This window comes from Musa acuminata, chromosome BXJ2-4 (genome assembly GCF_036884655.1).
Source record: "Musa acuminata AAA Group cultivar baxijiao chromosome BXJ2-4, Cavendish_Baxijiao_AAA, whole genome shotgun sequence".
Lineage (NCBI taxonomy): Eukaryota > Viridiplantae > Streptophyta > Magnoliopsida > Zingiberales > Musaceae > Musa > Musa acuminata.
Window position 1 is genome coordinate 23286296 of NC_088341.1, and position 22785 is coordinate 23309080.

Below are 22785 nucleotides of genomic sequence, written 5' to 3' on the forward strand. Positions count from 1 at the left end.
GGGAGCAGTTTAAAAGAGAGCTTCTTGTTTGCTTTGGCCCATCCGAATATGAGAATGTTGATGGACAGCTCGTCAAAATTCGTCAGACTTCTACAGTGTTGGAATATCAGAGTAGGTTTGAAAAATTATCAAATCAAGCTAGAGATTGGTCAGAACGATAACTTCTGGGTACATTTATTGAAGGGCTTATTCTAGAGATCTATTGTGAAGTTAAGGCTCGTCAACCTCGCACTATGATAGCTACGATTTCATTTGCATGCTTGCGTGAGGAAAAAATCAGCATGGAATATCGTCGAAACAGAGGTGCCAATAAATAGGTGATTAGCAAGCAGCCCACCCCATTTACTCCCAATCGAAATCCTAACATTCGCAGACTAACCCGAGAAGAACTCGAAGAAAGATCAGCGGAGGGTTTGTGCTGGCATTGCGATGAAAAATGGAGTATGAAGCACCGATGTAAACAAGGGCAACTTCTGATGATTGAACTAATTGGAGAGGAACCGAAAGCTAAGAATGTGGACTCCGATCATGAAGGTATAGATTCTAATGAAGATGTTGAACCTACTATACATACAATGCATGCATTAACCGACTACTCTAACCCGCAAACTATGAAAGTTAGCGAAACTTTGGAACATCAGTATGTTATAGTTTTAATTGATACTGATAGCACTAACAATTTTATAGGCAGTGAGACTGTTGACCGATTAGTCCACCACATTGAAGGTTATGACAGATTCGAAGTAAAGATCATTGATGGACGGATTTTAACTTGTGATAGCAAATGTTCAAAGATAAAATTGATTATATAGGGCCAGGAGTTTCTTACAATGATTACTACACTGAAAGATCGACCTGTTACTTACACTATCAAAAAGTGGAGACCATATTTACTTGATCAACGGGTTGTGATGCGCTATAGATAGCCTATGACTGAAGTACTGAAAGAGAAGCTCCTCGAGTTTGATGCTGCTCAGCCTTGAGGACAAGACTGCTTTGAAGAGGGAGGAATTGTTTGGATCCTTTTTATAAGCCTTTGAATAATGTTTATTGAGTCTGTTTAGTTCAGTTAGAGTCAAGTAGAGGTTTATTTAATATTTATTTATTATTAAGAGTCCTGGTGGAACTCTATAAATAGTGATGTAACCCTTTCTTTTTGGTAATCAATCAATGAAATATTATTTCAGTCTATGAACAAACCCTAAGAGGCTGATCCCCTCGAAGTGATCAAGGAGGTCGATTCTCTCGAAGTGATCATCTCATTCTTCTTTCTTTTATGATAATACCTTAGGTCTTATCATGTGCACACTCATTTATTAGTCAGTCATCTATTACATCTAACAAAATAGTAACATATCCGGTTGATGGTGAAGGGTTGTCTTGCAAGATACAAAATGAAGAGTGGTCATCCTAAATTATCATATTCAACTTGCTGGATTATGACTAGCTCGATGATGCGCAATTATGCATGAAGCTGTCACCGATAAGATCGACATTATAAAGAAATATGGATGACCTTATACGCTCTTACTTTGGCTAATCTACCAAAATCTGTCGGATTCTTTGAACCTCTAAATATTAAAAATATAAAAAAGCTTGTAGACGAGCAACCTTACTAAAACTTTTTGAGCTTTTAAATAAGAAATATAGAAGACCAACATATTGATGATCTTTTAGACTGATATTGCAAGTGTGTGTGCACGCATGTGCGGAAAGAAAGATCGTGTAGCGATTTGAGGAGCATTTTCGTCGTATCTATCGTGTGGATCACCGCTAGAGAGGATGACAGTTGATCTTTTTCATCCACTCCTGCAGATATGAGATTTGACAAGGATATACGATCTCCCTATATAACAAATCTCACTTGATATGTGCGATTTTGGTTTTTCGTTTTGTTTTATGCATCAATCTTCACATGATGATAAACCCTTTTTCTTTTGGAAAATCTAAGATTTTTTTTTTCCTTTAGTCTATTACGCATGTGATACTCTGTCCAAGTTTCCCAACAATGGTATCAGAGCTAAGTTGCTTGTGCGATCGATTGGTTTTTAAACTACGTGTGTTGATGAATTACATAGAATTGTTTTTGCGTGATCACTATGATTTTTTCTTGTAGTTTTAAAATCTGAAACTGCACCTCTTTTCTTTGTTAAAAGGTGTTTTAGAGAGACCTTTTTATGTCAAAATTGTCAACACAAAAGAGGGAGAAAGTGCAGCAACTGTTGTAGCCTTATAGGTCAGCAGCAAAAGGCTACTTGTAGCCTTGGCCAAGAGCCCTAGAAGAGGGTGTCGGCCTGGCCACTTGCAGTAGACTAAAAGCAGTCATGCTGCTCTCGGCCAAGTAGGGTAGAGCCCCTACAACCAAGGATTCTTGGCTGCAAGGGGAACCCCTGACGGCTAGGGTTTCCTAGCCGCCTAGGTGTCCATACGGCTAGGGATTCCTGGTCGCATGGAGCAAGCTAGCAGCTAGGGATTCTTGGCCACCCATGGCTGCCCTATAGCCAAGGTTTCCTGGCTACAGAGAGGACCTTAGGGGCTAGGGATTCCTAGCCACCCAACACTATCCTACGACTAGGGATTCCTGACTATAGGGGTGACCCTAGCAGCCAAGGTTTCCTGGCCGCATGGGACACACTAGGGTAAGGTAACCCAAAACTCTATAAAATAATTAATTAAATATTTATTATTATTATTATTATTATTATTATTATTATTATTATTATTATTATTATTATCATCATCATCGTCATCATCATCATCTAGTAGTCCTACATGATGATGTATACATGTGATATATGATGCAGACAGATGATCATATATCGTGTGATATGATGTATATGTGTATGTGATGTGATTATTGTTATTATTGGAGCCTACGTGCCTTCATATCTTCTCTTTTATTCTAGGGCCACATGCTTATGATTATGTCGTAATTATATAAGGGGGCACGACGGGAGCGTAAAAGTAACAACGAGACCGATGAGGTTGAGACGGACGATCATGACGTATGGAGATGCATTGAGATGCTAGCAGAACCGATGAAGATAAGATGGATGATCATATGGCATGAAGATGCATCAATGCACAAATAGATCATGATGTGAGTGATTGGGCCATTGGCTCGAGCTAGATCACATTAGGCTATAGTTCAAGATCATCTGATTTGATTACTTATATGATGTGTGATTGCATATACACTTACTAGACACACACGCATGCATGCACATGCACACACACACACACACTCGACATAGTAGGTGTGATTGCTTATACACTGACTAGACATACACACACGGGCGTGCATACGCGGGCGCACACACGCGCGCGCGCGCACACACACACAATGTCTAGCGTGTGTGTGTGTTTAGTAGGTGTATAAGCAATCACACCTACTATGTCTAGTGTGTGTGTACCTAGTCATATGTGCCCTGCAAGCCACACACACACACACACACAATGTCTAGCGTGTGTGTGTGTTTAGTAGGTGTATAAGCAATCACACCTACTATGTCTAGTGTGTGTGTACCTAGTCATAGATGCCCTGCAAGCCACACACACACACACACACACCGCGCCTATTATGTCACACACACACACACACACACATTATGTCACCTATTATGTCACACACACACACACACACACACATGCGCCTACTAAATAATCACACCTACTATGTCTAGTATGTGTGTATCTAGTCATAGGTGCTCTGCAAGCCAATCACGGCCAATCACGTAAGTGATGACACGTGTGATATCACATAGTCTTTTCACTTATTATTGTTATGATATTTTATCACTTTATATTGCTTAATATATAAATATATTATGATGTCTATAGATCTATGCAATGAGAATTGGATCATAATGAGATCACGATAATAAGATCGATTCACATCTAAATACAAATTCTAAATAATCCTGGTTATAGGTTACTCTCGAGAGACATCGAAATAATCGAACAAACTATATACCCGTTTTTATGATTGAGACAATTGGTCTCATAATTATTCGTGTGGGGACACTAGGGTTATAGTGCAGGTGCTCATTGGATAGACTATATACCCGTTCATATGATGGAGGCAGCTAGTCTCATAGTTGTTCGTGTGGGGACACCAGGGCTATAGTGCAGGTGCTCATTGGAGAATGAGTTCACTGATTAATCCACTCACAGAATGCTCGATAGTTGTTGACACCTCATTATCAAACAGCGATTTTGTCGTTCTAGTGGTGTACCTGGTCCTTAGACTTAAGACACTAAGGAGGTCCTGTATGAGTATTCCACTCTTTGATACTAGTCTTATAGATTTGGAAGTTTCAGATCTAGTATAGCCGATCATCGAGAGTGACAACCAACCTTATGAGGGTTATTAAGTGTCGATAGATGATCATCCATTCTCGATATCATGAGAGGAATTTCTCATGTATTCTTGCTCAAATAAATCCTTGGTCAAAGTCATTCAGATTAAGAGAGAAAGAGTTCTTCGGGAGAATCCGATTAGAGCGAGACTCAAGGGGAAACCATGTAGGCCTCACAACATTATGCCCAGAATACAGACTTTGAGATATTAGATGGATGAGAGACTATAGGTACATGGTAATTGAGGATAGATAAGTCTAAAAGATTGGATTCTCCTATATCGTCTTGTCACGGACAAAACTATAAATAAGGAATTTAATGTAATACTCATGTATGTCCATGTCTTTTGGTTTGTTCATACTTTGCACAATATGTAGAGGGATGGTCGAAGGCTTAACAACCCCAATTTAGTTGAGTTTGGTGGTCATTTTAGGCTTGTAAATAAAGGTTGCGTCATGTGAACACTTGTGGGAGATTTCGATTTGTAGTGGACCATTTTGAATCATTTGTTATACGACCGTTCAGAACTTGTAAAGTATGTTTGTAATTTGCATTGGTTATGAAGTGTTCTCTAAAATGTTTGCTTGTGAATCCCGAGTAAGGTACTTTCTCTAACCTGTTTTCTCTTTTATATGTCCTAAGGGACCCTAGGAGGTTTCAGGAAGGCTAACCTTTGCGGACGGACACGTAAGGGTGCCGCACGATTTAGGCAAAACTAGCTAAGTCTATGACAGATGGTATCAGAGTAGGACAAGCACTCATAGAAACACTTGGCAAACAAACGTGGGGGACCTAGTAGGGCTGCATTATGGGCAGCCAACATGCGCGACCGTTTTGGGGGGAAAACGGTCATGGAGATGTAGGAAAAATGGGTCGCTTAGAGGAGCGGGTACCTATGACACTTGTCATTACTCACATGATTGACATGTATGACACCTATGACTAGCAATCTTCCACTTAACATAAAGCCAATCACCTATATGTCCGATCCTCATCAGACCCCTATGACGCTCAAAGACAATATGAGACAATGACTTTATTAGTGAACCTGCGATGTTATCTTCGGATGAAACTCTTTCTACTACTACATCTCATTGGGCCACAATCTCTCTAATCAAGTGGAACCTCCTTAGAATGTTCTTAGACTTCTGATGAGACATGGGTTTCTTCACTTGAGCAATCGTTCCGTTGTTGTCGTGATGTAAGGGAATCGACTCCATGTTACCCGACACGACTCCTAGATCTATGATGAACTTTTTCATCTAGACTTCCTTTACTGCCTCTGCTGCAACAATATATTCTGCCTCTGTGATCGAGTCAACAATAGCATCCTGCTTGGAGCTCTTCCAGAATACTGCTTCTCTATTCAAGGAGTACACATATCCCGAATTTGACTTACTGTCATCGATATCAGATTGGAAACTCGAGTCCGTGTAGCCCTCAACCCTGAGGCTACTAACTTCATATATTAGTCAAAGATCTTTAGTCCTTCTCAAGTACTTAAGAATACACTTTATTGTTTTCCAATACTCCAAGCCTAGATCTACCTAATACCTGCTCGTTGTTAGGACTGAAATCGACACTTAGAGGGGGGGGGGGGGCGGTGGTGAATTAGTGCTTTCATAAATGTTACGTCGATTCGTGAAAATCTCATTCGATAAAATCGTATCAGAAATATGTTTAACTTAAAAATATTCGTAAGAATTTAATGAGCAAGTAAAGCAGTTTGCAATAAAGGTAAACAACGAAATAAAAATACAAACTGAGTTTTATAGTGGTTTGGTCATCGCGACCTATGTCCACTCCTGATTCCTCTTCCGTCAAGGCCACCAACATTCACTAACGATCTTTTGTCAATGGATGAAGATCAACTACCCTCTTACAACTCTTTCTCCTTTTGACAGATTCGGGAGAAAACCTTTACACCCTCTTTTACAAGTGTTCCCTCACACACCTCCCTTAAGACCATCACTAAGCTCTACGAGGAGGGAGTCTACACTTTAAGATATTACAACCTTGGAATCATAGAGTTTTTGTTCTACTTTCATGTGTATTCTAAGCAAAAATTTGTGGGGTATTTATAGACCCAAATAGCTTAAAAAATTAGAGCCAAAATTTAAATCCCCGGGTTTTTGAGGTACTAGCGATACTACCGCTTGTGAGTTTGACACTTTGCGATACCACCGCAGAGTCTAATAATGCCATCGCCTAACACATTGACACTAGGCGGTACCACTGCCTGACATAGTCTAGGAGACTATGTCTGGGTGGTACCACCGCTTGCTAATCATAGGTGCCCGCAAGCCAATCACATGAGTGATGGCGTGTGTGACATGACACACTCTTTTTGCTTATTATATTATTTGATATTTTATTACTTTATATTGCTTTTTGCATATATGCTTATACATATTGTGATGTCTATGGATCTGTGCAATGGGAATCGAATCGTGATGAGATCATACTAATGAGACTGATTTACCTTTAAACATAAACCCTAAATAATACTGGTCATAAGTTACTCGAGAGGGATATCAAAATGACTGGACATGCTAGTGTGCTATATACTCATCCATATAATGGAGGCAACCGGTCTCATAACTGCTCATGAGGGGACACTAAGGATACAGTGCAGATTCTCATTAGAGGATAAGTTCACTAATTGATCCACTCATGGAATGTTGGATGGTTAATGATAAATCATTGTCAGACAATGATTATCTTGTCCTAGTGGTGTACTTGGTCCTTAGACTTGAGACACCAAGGATGTCTTGTATGAGTACTCTATTCTTTGATACTAGACTTATAGGCCTAGAAATTCCAGATCTAACACAACCAACCATCGGGAGTGGTATCGAACCTTACGAGGACTATTGAGTGTCGATATAAGATCATTTATTTTCGGTGTCATGAGAGGAATATCCCATGTGTTCTTGCTCAGAAAAATCCCTGGCCAGAGTCATTCGGATTGAGAGAGAAAAGTTCTCCGGGAGAATCCGATTAGAGCGAGACTCGAGTAGAAACTGTATGGGCCTGACAGTACCATGTCTAATATATGATCTTTGGGATATTAGATGAATAATGGACTATAGGTACACGATAACTAAGGATAGATAGGTCAAATTAATTGGACTCCCTTCTATCATCTGGGGACTATAGTGTAATGGCTTAGTACGTTCACAATCGATGAGTCGAGTGAATTATTATGAAGATAATAATTCACTGAGCTAGAAAGAGTTCTGACAGGTATGACTCACGGTCAGCTCGATATTAGGCCTAGAGGGTCATACACAGATGGTAGGTGTTGCGATGAATAGAGGTTCGGATATGAGATATCCGTCGAAGCCCATATCTTATTGGATATCCAATAAGCTTCTAAATTATTGGATCCTATGGACGAGATCCAATAAGATCCAATGAGAGTTTATTAGATAGAGAATCGTTGGGATGACAGAATCGTTGTCTGACAATGAGGTATCATCAATCATCCAATATTTCGTAAGCGGATCAATCAGTGAACTCATTCTTCAATAAGCACCTGCACTATAGCACTAATGCCCCCACACAAGCAACTTTGAGACCACCCACCTCTATCATATGAATGGGTATACAGCATACTAGTCTGTCCGGTTATCTCGATGTCCCTCTCGAGTAACCTATAACCAAGATTATTTAGGGTCTGTGCTTGGAGGTGAATCAATCTTATTATCGTGATCGTATCATGATCCAATTCCCATTGCACAGATCCATGAACATCATAATATATTTATATATCAAGCAATATAAAGTGAGAAAATACTATAAAAATAATAAGTAAAAAGATTGTGTTATGTCACACGTGTTATCACTCATGTTATTGGCTTATAGGGCACCTATGACTAGCAGAGGTCATCCTACATCTGCCTAGTGGAGCTATTATTGCATTGGATGCATGCTATTTTATTCCTTCTATTATCAAAAACATTATTTTCATTTCATGTTTGATAGTTAGTGGATATAAATTAGTTTCTGAGAACAATGTTTGTTCAATATCATTAGATGATAAGATCATCACGTAAGGAACATTGCATAATAGTTTGTTTATACTAGACATTGCTCCACATATCATAAATGTAAGTGAGTCTAAGAGAAAATGAGATGGGGTGAACAATGTATACCTGTAACATTGTAGGTTAGGTCATATCCATGAGGGAAGAATTCAAAAGTTGCTAAAGGATGGATACATAGATTCATTCGACTATGAGTTATATGCAACTTACGAGTCTTGCCTTCGTGAAAAATTGACCAACTCTTCATTTTGTGGAATTGGAGAGAGAGCCACTAAGTTGTTGGAACTCATACATAGTGATGTATGTGGTCCCATGTCAACTCATGCCATAGGTGGTTACTCCTACTTCATTATTTTTACTGATAATTTCTTAAGGTATGAACATGTGTACTTGATGAAGTACAAGTCCAAGGCCTTTGAGAAATTTATAGAATATAAGAATAAAGTGAAGAACCAGATTGGAAAGAGCATCAAGACTCTTTGATTAGATTGAGGAGGTGAGTACTTGAGTACATAATTCACCCAGTTTCTTAAGAACCATTGGATTCTATCCCAATGGACACTTTCTTATACACCTCAGTTCAATGATATATTCGAGAGGTGGAAACATGTACTGTTAGACGTAATGCAGTCCATGATGAGTTTTGTTGACTTACCCTTCTCGTTCTGGGGATATACTCTAGATATCGTAGCTTACTTTCTAAACAGAATTCCGACTAAATCGATAGTGTGTACACCATATAAGATATGGAAAGAGAGAAAGCATGATCTTAAGGTTGTTAAGATTTGGGGTTATCTTGCCTATGTTAAGAGACACAACCCCGATAAGTTGGAATCCAGGATGGAGTAGTGCAAGTTCGTGGGATACCCTAAGGAAATTTATAGGTATTATTTCTATCACCTTGAGGACCAAAAGGTCTTTGTAACAAAGAGAGTAGTGTTCCTTGAGAAGAAACACATTCTTGGCGGAGACAGTGGGAGCATGATAAAGTTGAGCGAGGTTGGAGAATCTAGCTCCAATACTACTCCACAGCCCGAGTCTATTCAGGTACCTAACACACAAGTTTCGATTTTACGTAGGTCCGGTAGAGTACCTCATCCTCCTGAGAGATATGTGAGACATATCAAAGGAGAGGATGTTGAAAATATTGATCCTCAGACCTACGAGGAGGCTATTATGAGTATAGACTCTAGGAAGTGACAAGAGACCCTGAATTTTGAGATAGATTCCATGTACTCCAATAATGTTTAGAACCTAGTTGATGCACTCGAGAGTATTATACTCATTGGTTGCATGTGGATCTTCAAGAAGAAGATTGAAGTAGAAGAAAATGTAGAGACCTATAAAGCAAGGCTAGTGGCCAAGGGGTATCGTCAAAGGCAAGGTATTGACTATGACAAAATCTTCTCACCCGTAGCTATGCTAAAATCCATCTGAATTATATTAGCTATTTTAGCACACTATGTTTATGAGATCTGATAGGTGGATGTGAAAATCGCATTCCTCAATGGCAACATCGAGGAGAAGATGTATATAATATAGCTTGAGAGATTCATGTCTAAAGAAAGTCCAAATAGGGTGTGCAGGTTACTTCGGTCCATCTATAAATTGAAGCAAGTTTCCCAAAGTTAGAACATAAGATTTGAAGGCGATTAGATCTTATGACTTTATTAAGAACGAAGATAAGCCTTGTGTGTATAAGAAGGTAAGTGGGAGCGCTATCACCTTCTTGATGTTATATGTGGATAACATCCTAATCATTGGGAATGATATATGAATGCTCTCCATAGTAAAAACTTGGCTATTTAGACAGTTCTCCATGAAAGACTTAGGGGAAGCATCCTACATATCGGGGATTCGAATCTATAGAGATAAATCTAAGAGGATGTTTGGCTTATCCTAGTCTATATACATAGATACCATTGTCAAAAGGTTTGACATGAAAATTCTAAAAGATGTCTCGTACCTATGAGACATAGGATATCACTTTCTAAGAGTATGTCCCTAAAGACTCATGAAGGAATGACAAACATGGATAAAATACATTATGCCTCAATGATGGGGTTTATCATGTGTGTTATGCTATGTACCAAGCCTGATATAACGTATGCTCTAAGTGTCAAGAGCAAGTATTAGGTGGATCCAGGCTTAGAGGACTGGAAAGTAATAAAATGTATCTTTAAGTATTTAAGAAGGACTAAGGATCTTTTACTGGTATATGGAGGAAGTAGCCTCAGGGTTGAGGGCTACATGGACTCAAGTTTCCAATCTGATGTCAATGATAGCAAGTCTAATTCAGGGTATGTGTTTACCTTGAATGGTGGTGCAATATGCTAGAAGAGTTCCAAGTAAGATACTACTACTGACTCGACCATAGAGGCGAAGTACATTGCTACGGTAGAGGCAGTAAAGGAGAGAGTTTGGATGAAGAAATTCATCATAGATCTAGGAGTCATTCTTGGTAACGAGGAGACGATTCCCTTATAATGCGATAACTATGAGGCGATTATTCAAATAAGGGAACCCGGGTCTTATCAAAAGTGTTTTGAGGATGTTCCAACTTACTAGAGAGATCGTGGCCCGAGGTATAGTAGTGAAAGAGTTACATCCGAAGATAACATTACAAATCCACTAACAAAGCCAATGCCTTAAATTATCTTTGAGCATCACAAGTGTTTGATGAGGATTAGACACATAGGTGATTGGCTTTAGGTCAAGTAGAAAATTGTTAGTCATAGGTGCCCTACAAATCAATCACGTGAATGATGGCACGTGTGACATGACACACAATCTTTTCGCTTATTATTTTTATGATAATTTTTTACTTATATTACTTGATGTATAAATATATTGTGATGTCCATGGATTTGTGCAATACGAATCATATTATGATGAAAACATGATAATGAGATCGATTCACCTCTAAACATAGACCCTAAATAATCCTGGTCATAAGTTATTCGAGAGGGACATCGAGAAAACCAGACAGACTTGTGTGATGTATCCTCATCCATATGATAGAGGCAGCTGGTCTCATAATTGCTCATTTGAGGACACTAGGGCTATAGTGCAGGTGCTCATTAGAGAATGAGTTCACTGATTGATCCGCTCACGGAATGTTGGATGGTTGATGATACCTCATTGTCAGACATCGATTCCGTCATCCCAATGGTGCACATGGTCCTTAGACTTAAGACACCAAGGATGTCCTGTATGAGTACTCCAATTTTTGATACCAAACTTATAGGTTTGGAAGTTCTAGATCAAGTACAATTGATTATCGGGAGTGGTAGCCAACCTTACGAGGGTTATTGAGTGTCGATAGATGATCATCTGCTCTCAGTATTATGAGGGGAATATCTCATATATTCTTGCTCAAACAAATCCTTGTCCAATGTCATTCGGATTGAGAGAGAAAGAGTTCTCCGGGAGAATTCGATTAGAGCGAGACTCGGGGAGAAACCGTATAGGCCTGACAGCACCATGCTCAGTGTATGGTCTCTAGGATATTAGATAGATGAGAGGCTATATGTAGACGGTAACTAAGGGCAAATAGGTCCAAAGGATTGGATTCCCTTATATCATTTGGGGACTACAACGTAGTAGCATAGTACGTCCGCAATTGATGAGTCGAGTGAATTATTATAAAGATAATACTTCACTGAGCTAGAAAGAGTTCTGATATGTATCACTCACGGTCAGATCGATATTGGGCCTAGAGGGTCACACATATGGTAGGTGTTATTACGAGTAAAGGTTCAGATATGAGATATCCGCCAGATCCCTTATTTTATTGGATATCCATTAAGCCCCTAAATTATTGGATCTTATATATGAGATCCAATAAAAGCTAATAAGATATTATTGGATAAAGATCCAATAATCTAAGAGACTTAGGTAGTTGGATGAATATCCAATACCCAATAAGGCAAGATTTATTATGGTTAAGTTGATAGGGAGCCTCTATAAATAAGAGAGAACCAAAGGGTCATAGGTTAGGCTTGTTGGTTGTCACCTCTTATTTTCCTCTCCCCTTCTCCTCCTCATATAGCAGGTGTGTAGATTTGGGTAGCAATTCGATGAGCGCCTTCACAGCCCCTATCGTGTGTATCACCGCTAGAGAGGAGGGCACTTGACCTCCTTCATCCTCTCCCACAGATCTATAGGAATCCAGGAATATATGATCTCCCTAGGTAACACAACTATCTCACACATGGTTTTCAGTTTTGCGGGTTTTTACGCATTAATCTTCACACGGCGACGAACATCTTTTAAGAAATTTAGGATTTTTGTTTTATGTTATTCCGCTACACATGTGATGTCGTCCCTAGATTTTCCTACACTTGCATCATGCCTATTAGCATATACACCTACTGAGTGAGGTTCAAGAACACCTTAGCAGGGATGAGTAGGTGGCTCGAGATCACCTTGGGGGCCGAGAGGGGCTTGGGTTATTGAACAGACGCGAGTATCGCATCAATTTTTGAACTAAGGTGGACACATCCATGTGCGAAAAGGGTAGCTACTGCACACCCCCCCAAGTGATAGTACTATGGATCGGGGGCAAAATCTCCTCGCTCAAGTGTTCGTTGAGAGGGTTGGTAAGTGGACGTTCCTATGACATCATGTCCTCCTTTTAGTACCAAAAATATTATAAGAAAGAGTCGTTAATATTTTAGTCAACCCAGACATAGTCTAAACCCATATGTATAGGGTCCAGTGCCTTCGAGGTAGAAACGTCGAGCTCTTGAAGTGTTTCCTACGTGAAGACCAAGGTCAAGAAAGGTTTCTTGACTTGATTCCTTCGACACTCAAGTTAATAACCCGAAATAAATACAGGCATGAGTCATCAAAAGAAATAAAGATCTCGTAAGTGTTGTGTTGGGGATGTATTTTTATACTTGATCTTGGAGGGGAGACAGCATATAACCATCCTAACGACCCCTTCTTGGTGTCTTATCCACGTGGGTGATAAGTGGGAGACAACCCCAAACTATCTATCTTGGACTCTTATCCACACGGGCAGACTGATAGATGGTAACTTCGATTCTTTTCTCTCACCAAGGACTCCACATGATGGCTACTTATCGAATGATGATTGACTGATAATATATTCCCTCATTTCTTCTATCAGCGTATCAAATCTTTTGAGCATAAATGTATACAACTTTGTTAACTATATCATTGATATATCTTATTTATTTTTGTTGGTTATATCAACATGTATGTTATACAATATAGGAGATATGACATGTAGGTAACTATCGACATGTCGTGTCCTCCACATATTGTTGACACGTCACTTTCACATGCTTAATACATAGCCTCCATTTGGTCGACACTGTATTCTTGCTCAATCAACACGTCAAGTGGGATGTCTTTGCGAGCTAAGTGACGTGTGCCTATGAGGATGTCAACTCGAACCTATGAGAGTGATCATACAACATTGATGGAAAAGCTGATTTGATATATCCGACACATGATTACACGACCATTTGATGGTCGAATGATACACATAACAATTCTTGGTATTTACCATGATGTCAAGGTGCATTCTCGAATTGGCTCACTCTGAGTACATTTGCTTACTTCGGCATTTGTCCAAATCCTCTATCAACTTAAGCAGCATCTCCTGAATCCTTAATGGTTGGACTGATAACTTACCTAAAACTCTAACATTATGCCATGCAAATAATCTATTAGGCAATCATTGCGAGTGCCAATAATCAGATCAAATCAAATCAGGCTTTGTGGTTGAAGCAATAGGCTCGAGGGAAATCGATGTGTTAATGAGGCTTACACGAGCAGATCTAATCCATCGTCAGGTTTGCTATGCAAACTAGAATTTAAAGTGACAAGAATGAATAATGTGCGAGATAATTTTCAATACCAATGCGATCATGAACCAATTGAATAGTTGTCTCTTGATGATGACACAATTGAATAAGTCATGAACCATCATGAGAGGATGACGTGATCGAATCGACAGTGAAGCATCTTGCGATGACAACACGGTTGAATCAACCATGAAGTATCCTACAATAATGACACGATTGAATCAGTCATAAAGCATCATGTGATGATAATGCTATTGAATTGGTTACGAAGCATCTTGCGACAATGACATGATCGGATCAATCATAAAATATCTTGCGATAATACGAGATCAAGTCAGTCTAGAAATATTCTTCAATAATGATGTGATCGAATCGGTCACAAAATATCTAATGACAATGACATAATACAAGAAAACAATGATGTAGCTAGTTTAGACATGGAACATCATTCCATAATATAGTCGATAACCTACTGTATGGTTCATTATGTCTCGACCTCACTTGGTATGTTTCAATACGATGGGGTAGATAATATGAGAGATATGACACGTAAACAATCGTTCAATATGTGACCACCATTCACGCTAACGGACATATGAAGCGGGACTCGACCTTACAAACAAAACTAGGAATGGCACCAACGATACTGCTTAACTCAGCCTCATAGGGTCGACTTGGGAAATTATTATTATTTTGTAATCTCTGCGTTCAAACCTATGATTACACGACCGATCGATCGAATGATGCACTTATTCTTCCCAATATTTATGACGAATTGTATTGTGGGCCCCGCTTGACGAAGAAGGTCGACGATGGCAAGTTGACCTGCGTCCCCGTCCTTGAAGTAGAGTGGGCCCCGCTTGCACAGTCTCGCAGAAAGCCACGTCACGCTAAAAAAATTTACCAGGGTGATTCGGTCACCACAACGTGCTTCCGTTTTGCGCGTCAACACTTTCGGTTTCCATTCCAACCCCTCACACGGAGACGTCAACGTAAGAAATAGAAACAAAGCTCCAAGGAATGGAGTTCGATCGAGGACGAAGTTTCCTCGAAGTTGTTCTCCGATCTCCTCTCACCCAAATACTATACCTATATATATATAGAAGGATGGAAATTTCTACAGAGATGACGAAGACGAGGAAGATCACCGGCGGCGCAATCAGACCCTCCGGTGGAGGAGGAGGAGGAGGAGGAGGAGGACGACGTCGACGAGAAAGCACCGTCGAAGAAGACCTCTCCCGGCTAATCACCCTTGCCGATCGCCTCAAGAAGGTTGCCGCCGACGCTGACTCGTGGAGGGCCGAGTGCTCCCAACTCACTCACCGGGCCGACCTCATCGCCGCCGTCCTCCGCGCTGTGGCCCGCCGCCTCTCTTCTCTACCCCACCAGCCTCCCTACTCTGCCCCCGTCCGCCGCGTCGCCGCCTCCGCAGACCGCTCTCTCGATCGCGCCATCTCCTTTGCTCGCCGCTGCCGCCGACGCCGCCGTCTCCTCCTTCCCTCCCCCGCGGCGCTCCTCCGCTTCCTCATCCCCTTCGCCGCCACCGGTGCAGCTGACTTTCGCCGCGCCCTCGCCCACCTCGACGCCTCCCTCGCAGACCTCCGCTGGCTCCTCTCCCTCTACCCCTACGACGACGGCGAAGGCGGCGACGCCGCCTCCGTGGGCGTCGGTCTCAGCCTCCCCCCGATCGCCGCCACCGACCCCGTCCTGTCCTATGTCTGGACCTTCGTCGCGGCGATCCAGATGGCATCCCGGCCCTCCGACCGCGCGGACGCTGCCCAATCCCTCGCGAACCTCGCCCGCGATGGCCATCGCAACAGGTGGGTCATCGTCGACGAGGGCGCGGTGCCGCCGCTCCTCGCCCTCCTCGAGGACCGCGACGACGAGGCCTCCCAATCCGCCGCCGCCGCGGCTCTCTCCAACCTCTGTACCGATCGTGAGCTCATCTCCACCGTCGCCGACGCCTTCGCGATCCCCGTGATCGTCCAAACCCTCTCCGATTCGACCTCCACGAGGCTCCAGTCTCAGCTGGCGTCCCTTATCTCCCGCATGGCGGCATTGGACGCCCTCGCCTGTGAGGAGTTCGCGAGGGAGAACGCCATTCTTCCCCTCGTCGCGCTCCTCTCCTCCGATGTCCCGCTTGGCGACGACGTTAACACCGGGCCACCCCCATCCATGACAGCGTCCCTCTCGACTCGAAGCTCTCGCGTTTCCCTCGCCCATGGCGGCGGCTACGTCGACGAGAGCCCGGCAGCCAAGCTCGAGCTCAAAACTGCGTGCGCGGAAGCCCTGTGGATGCTCTGCAAAGGTTCCATCGAAAGCAGCCGCAAGGTGACCGAGACCGTCGGGCTGCTCTGCCTTGCCAAGCTCATGGAGACGGAGGAGGACCAGCTCCAGCTCAACTGCCTCAGGACGGTGATGGAGATCGCGGCCGCTGCGGAGTCCGACGCCGACCTCCGGGGGTCGGCATTCAAGAAGAACTCCTCTGTAGCGAAGTCGGTGGTGGAGCAGCTCCTCCGGCTGGCACAGCAGGGGAGAAGCCCGTCGGTGCAAGCAGTCGCCATCAGGGCTCTAGGGTCATTGGCAAGGACTTTTCCGGCGCGCGAGGCCCGTGTGCTCCGGCCACTGGTGGCGCAGCTGGGCAACCAGGACTCGGACGTTTCTGCAGAGGCCGCCATGGCGTTGGGGAAGTTCGCGAGCCCGGACAATTACCTCTGCGTGGCGCACGCGGCGGCGATAGTGGAGTTGGAGGGCGTGCGGCCCCTCATGAGGCTGCTGAGGCCGGGTGAAAAGAGCCAGTTGCCAGGGCTAGTCTTGCTCTGCTGCCTGGCGTCGCACGTGCCGAGACATGAAGCTTTGGAAAGAGAGAGGGTGTTGCTGACGCTGGAATCCGTCCGCCGCATAGCGGTGGCACGGCACCCTTCCCTCGAGGAGCTGCTCCCGAGAGCCATTCGTCAGCTGCAGCTATACGGACATGAAGCACAAAGTTACATAGGCTTCGAGAGGTAGCCATTTTGTTACACAAGCACAAAGTACAGTTTCGAGGAGGGGTACAATATCCACGTCCATTTTGTATCCACAAGCCTGACATGCGATACTTTTAGATCACAAGTAGCATTGCAGCTTGTAATAATAGTTTAACTACACACGACTAAACGTTTGCAGGTGGAATTCACTTGCAGACGACCAAATAACCTTAATTATGCAATGAGAAATTCGAGAAATCAACAAATATCCTCTCAGCAAAAAATAAGCAAATTTTTTCGCCTCACCTTCACATACATTATTCAATAAAATATCCAAATAATGCCGACCTCACAAAAGGATATCCATCACATCCACCTCACTGTGATTGATAAGAACAAGGAGGTATCCTGCTTAATTTCCAAGTCAACCAGGGTCAACACCTTCACACATGATGGAACAAGGGATATTACATGCACAAGAAATTTGTGGCCACCGTGTTCTAACATTCATATCCAGCTAAAATTTTCCATGATCAGCAATTGTGGTGTTGTTGCGTATAAAGATCTTGAATTCTAGTAGGTGTACCTCGGGTCAAATCTCCTCCTCCCCTCCCGATTGTAGTATGGAGTTTCATCAATCGTCCTTCTCACATACTCCATAAAAGGCTGAGGTGTTCGAGGAGAGGACTGAAAGTTACCAGTGGATATAGAGTCTGTTGTCACAGGCCCTGCAACAGCTGACGATGTCGGCCCTGCCTGCCTCGACAGTAAAGACCTGTCTGGTCTTTCCAGCAACCTCATGAAGACTCCGACTGTGACCATCAGCACAGCAGCACAGATCAAAACTGCAGTCCATGTGATATTACTCACTCCTGATGCAGAAGTTCCTTCTCCAGGCTCATAAGTAACATCAATCTCAGTTCTCTGACCTGAAACAAGCAGCTGATATCAATCACTACTAGTTTACATGATTGATAGAGAAAGGTAGAACATTGATAATACGTTGAGAAGGGGCAATTTACAAGGCTCCTACATTGTAACAGTGACAACTGGTGCAGGGAAATTTAAATACGTTACAACGAAATATTTGATGCAACAAGTAGCAAGCCAGTAGAAATATTTGATGCAACAAGTAGCAAGCCAGTAGCGGTAAAGCTCAGCTTTCTTTTCTAAAATGAAATTATACTTGAACTTTGTCAGTATAAAAGGATGGCATACCAGTGGCAGGAAGAACAATTGCAATCTTATCTTTAAATTTTTGGCTTCTGAGGACTTTGACCTGCAATGAATAATCATTAATACAAATTTCATAGGTTTTGCAGTTTGTTATATATATATATATGTATATATATATATGTATATATATATGCATATGCATACATATACATATGTATGCATAACAGTTTGTTATATATATATATGTATATATATATATATATATATGTATGCATATGCATACATATGTATATGTATGCATATACATATGTATGTGTATGCATATGTATACATATACATATGTATGCATATGTATACATATATGTATATATGTATACATATATATATATATATATACACACATATATCTGCAGCTACATCACCCACCTCATACTCAATAATTCCCACCATACCAAAACTGACTATATTTAGAGGATTAACGGACAATAAATCTTTGGCATTCCAACTTATCTCAACATCTGCAATAAAAAACAACTAAAGTCATACTAAAGCTTATTGAAATGAAGTCAACAGAAGAAACATGACTAGCTTATCTTTGAATACCTGTATTCCCCATTATTGCTATGATGCTTTTATTAACCTTTGGTGTCAAGTTTAACTACACCAAACATATGTAGTGTTACTTAGTAAAATTGCGAAAGAAATCATTTATGTGAATCTCCACAATATAAAAGAAAAGTGGCTTATAAGTAAATATTTACCTTCTCAGTGTCCAAAACAAATCCGCCAACAAATGCTGCATGTGCAGATCCAATAACATTTGGGGTTTCTTTCAGTGATGCAATAATAGAGACAGAGACTGATCCTTCACTGTTTGCATTTCCTTGCTGTCTAATACTTGATTTAGACATTACACTCAACAAATGCTTCGGTGAGTATGGGAAGAAGAGGCAATAAGAGTAGCCTGTAACATTGTTGATATATGGCTTTGAATACCTACAGCGTGGAGAAAAAAATTTAAAAAAAAAAGAGAAACATATCTGTGCAACAATCAAATGGGGCTTCATTATCTGTGCAGATACATATCTGTGCGACAACAATCTGAACAAAACATACCCAACAAATGGTGGGTCAACCCGACAATCAAATGGGGCTTCATTATTTCCAGTAGCTTCCAGCTTGTAGTCAACAGGTTCACTTTAGCAAATAATAGAGGAAAGAATATCAGATTCAACTAGGCTGTGGGAGAACCACGCAAAACATCCAGAAAAAGATACTAGTCATATCGGAATAGCTTTTTCTAAAACACATGAAACAACAAAGGTAAAAGTTTCTCTTGTATCAAAGTCAACCAGAGAAAACAATGAAGGTAAAATCCAGATGTTTTGCCGATGAAGATCTGCCACTCCCGGGATGTCATTTGGGTACCTTAAGAAGACCAATGTCAAGAATGCTCGACTCGGGCCCTCCGACACTCAAGTCAGCAATACGTCTGAAGTACAAATAAAAGATGTGGAAGAGAAAGAAAAATACTGAGGGAGACTATTTATACTCCGAGACCTGTAACTATCAGAGTTTAAAGTGGATGGAGCAGTTGCTGAGTGGGTGCAACCGCCAGTCAAGCTGGCAGGTATGGTGGCGTAACTGTTGCCTAGGTGGCAGTGAGATGGTCCAAATGCTGCAAGGTGGCAGTTCCAGTTGTTGGAGAGGCCCAACTGCAGCTGAGGTGGTGGATGAAGTGGCATAACTGTAGCCTAGGTGGTAGTGAGTTGGCTCAATTATCATGAGGTGAGAATTCCGGTTGTTGACATGTCACGTGACGATTTTGATAATGTCAAATTTGTCGTCTTATCACCACCTTTTTATAAGCTATTCTACCCTAATATTTTCTTAAACATGTGGATACTTCACAAGTGGGTCCTGCAAAAGCTGCTTCAGCAGGAATGCAATCCACTACAAATATGCTGAAGGTTCCAAAACTTAAAGAGTAGTTTCCACTTTCCACTCATTTCAAGGTAGATTTGGTTGGCACTCTATGATGCCATTGAAATTTTGGATGATGAATTCAACCACCTTTCAATTTTTTTGTATTATTCTTACTTTTCAGGATTCTGGTATTATGAAAATCTTCACCTTGTCTTTTCTGGCAGACAGTATGACATAAAATAGCATTGAATTCATACAAAATAATATTGACTGAGGATACATGATGAAGCAACAGGAAAGAGAAAGAAACAAGGGGAAGAGATGAGAAATGGAATAAGGGTGAAGCTTGATCCACAGATGTCTAGACTTTTGTCAGTGAACATGCTGATCCTAGTGTATGGAAGAATGTTATATCCTACAAAAAGGGAGACAAAAAGGTCCTACAAGGGTGTCTCTAATTACGGCACTAAAGCCATGTGTTCATCAAGATAAGATGGGAGAAGAGAGGGAATAGCTTTAAAAGGCTCTCTTTTGATTGTTAAAAAATAACAAAAAAAAAAAATTGAAAGATCAGTCTCCACAGTGGATCAAGTTATTTAGCAGAGACCAATAAAGGGCAAAAAATAAATAGTTTAGAAGCCATAGAACTTCTTTATCAGTTGATCAAAACAAGATGAAGTTCGCAAGCATCTATATTATATAAACAGAGATCAATGGTTCAGATCATTAATTGAAATGGCCTTGATCATACTGTCATATACAAGTGCTAATAACAGTCTTGATCTTGTGTTGCTTTGATGAATACACAGTATATCAAAATCATATAAATTCTCTTTCTAGGACTTTTGAATAACACAGATCATGCTCAATGAAGTTGATCTTTTTTGGAGTCCCCACTGTTAGTTTTAAGTTCATCGAACTGTCAAGACCTAAATCCTCCAAATAGAATTATAGCTCAACTAATTATATAAACATCAACATTTGGTTATATACTATGTACACAAATATAGAGAGGGAGCATGAGAGAGAAATACAAACCTATATTTTACACAGAACATGTAACCTTTGGTAGGAAATGGAATATTAGTCAGGGTCTTCGCTGGAGCATAAACTGATAGCTGGCCAACTTTCATCACAGCTACTGTTGTTTGCAACTTTAAGTTTGAACCAACAAAGATAACTAGAAAAATATCATAATTACAGAGCATCAGGATCTAGTGAACATCCCAAGCAAAAATTATATCAACAGTCAAAAGGCAAATTAAGTACCTTGAGTTGCACCTTCACCGCGAGCATATCCTTCTCCAGTGATCCTATTTACCAATAGGACACTACCATTACCACTTAACCACTTGCCAGACTGAAGACCATCAATTCCTATCAAAATAAGAATTTGTAGCAAAAGGCTAAGATACGATAATTATATGCTATGTAAATAAACTCATTGGTTCTAACCATCATTATATATAAAAAAACAATTAATTCATTAGATAAGTTTAATTAAGCATAAAATACTTTTACAATTGCATATTTGCAACACAGAATAAAATCACGTGAAGCTTTTGCCTAGAAAGAGGAAAAAAGAACATGAAAACCTGATGTCTTCAGATTGTCAACATAAAATCTGATCAACATAATGGGATGGGGCAGACTAAAATGCCGGACCATGAGGGTGGGCTCAGTTGGGCCTACACCTCATCTGAAAGAGTTACTTTTGAAGTATAGAGAATTGTCAGTACCTAAATAAACCTTGTAACTATATCTCGAGTGAAGGTGAGTGACTGGTTAGCCAACTTCAGATACAATTACTAATGAGTGATACAATATATTGAGCTACAACACTAATGGAGTGTAAATGTATGAACTGAACTGTTTTATAGAAGAGTTTTAATTACAGAAAAAATAATAATAATAATGGGGTGGGGTGAACCAATCATGAAGCATTAGTCCCTAAGAAATGCTTAAGAGAGTACAAGTAGAATCACAAGATAAAGGACTCTTTTGTGTAAGACAAGTGAATGCACTAAACTAAAAGTACTACAAAACCTAAAGACAATTTTCACATTCAAACACCTTCTGTTTATTCATGTAGCTATTTAGATTACAATCTTTTTTTCATATCGATTTAGACATTTCTTTTCTATTTGTCAACATGTACCATCTTTCAATAGGTTTAAGATAATAGATACAACCTTGCAGAGTAACTATTGGTGTCAGAACCAGTTCTTGCAATTACCTTTTCAGCCATATGCTGTTTTTATAACAGCTACCTAAAGACAATTATTTGGCTTTATTATATATGCTTCTATATTACTATATTACAACAGGAATATATGGAGATTTCATATGTTATCATCAGTTATCCAAATAAATGTTTGGCATTAAAGTAGATAAACCAAGTAAATGCCTGACACACTCCCCCCGAAGAAAAATAAAGATAACACAAACACACAAAACAGAAAGAAGAAGACT

General features: G+C 40.8%; 2 protein-coding genes across 5 annotated transcripts in view; one reads left to right on the forward strand and one right to left on the reverse strand.

The window, feature by feature from the left end:
* Nucleotides 1-15286: 15286 nt before the first annotated feature.
* Nucleotides 15287-17320, forward strand: LOC135610135 (uncharacterized). Its single transcript, XM_065104249.1, has one exon. The coding sequence runs from the start codon at nt 15353-15355 to the stop codon at nt 17252-17254; it is 1902 nt and encodes a 633-aa protein (XP_064960321.1). The 5' UTR covers nt 15287-15352; the 3' UTR covers nt 17255-17320.
* A 164-nt stretch (nt 17321-17484) lies between these two features.
* The window catches only part of LOC103981790 (nuclear pore complex protein GP210), a 58225-nt gene continuing 52924 nt past the window's right edge, over nt 17485-22785 (reverse strand). For 3 of the 4 annotated variants that reach the window (XM_065104246.1, XM_018825199.2, XM_065104247.1), the window contains 8 exons: nt 21583-21690; nt 21352-21493; nt 19504-19584; nt 19149-19383; nt 18991-19045; nt 18814-18905; nt 18430-18490; nt 17485-18140 (listed from right to left, as the gene is read on the reverse strand). In XM_065104246.1, the coding sequence (XP_064960318.1) occupies nt 17785-18140; nt 18430-18490; nt 18814-18905; nt 18991-19045; nt 19149-19383; nt 19504-19584; nt 21352-21493; nt 21583-21690 (1130 nt within the window). In that variant the 3' untranslated portion in view covers nt 17485-17784. The remainder of the gene's footprint in view (nt 18141-18429; nt 18491-18813; nt 18906-18990; nt 19046-19148; nt 19384-19503; nt 19585-21351; nt 21494-21582; nt 21691-22785) is intronic. The other variant, XM_065104248.1, reaches the window with a different exon arrangement.

Coding starts and splice junctions, on each gene's coding strand:
- LOC135610135 (XM_065104249.1), top strand. CDS start 15,353: ATGGAAATTTCTACAGAGATGACGAAGACGAGGAAGATCACCGGCGGC.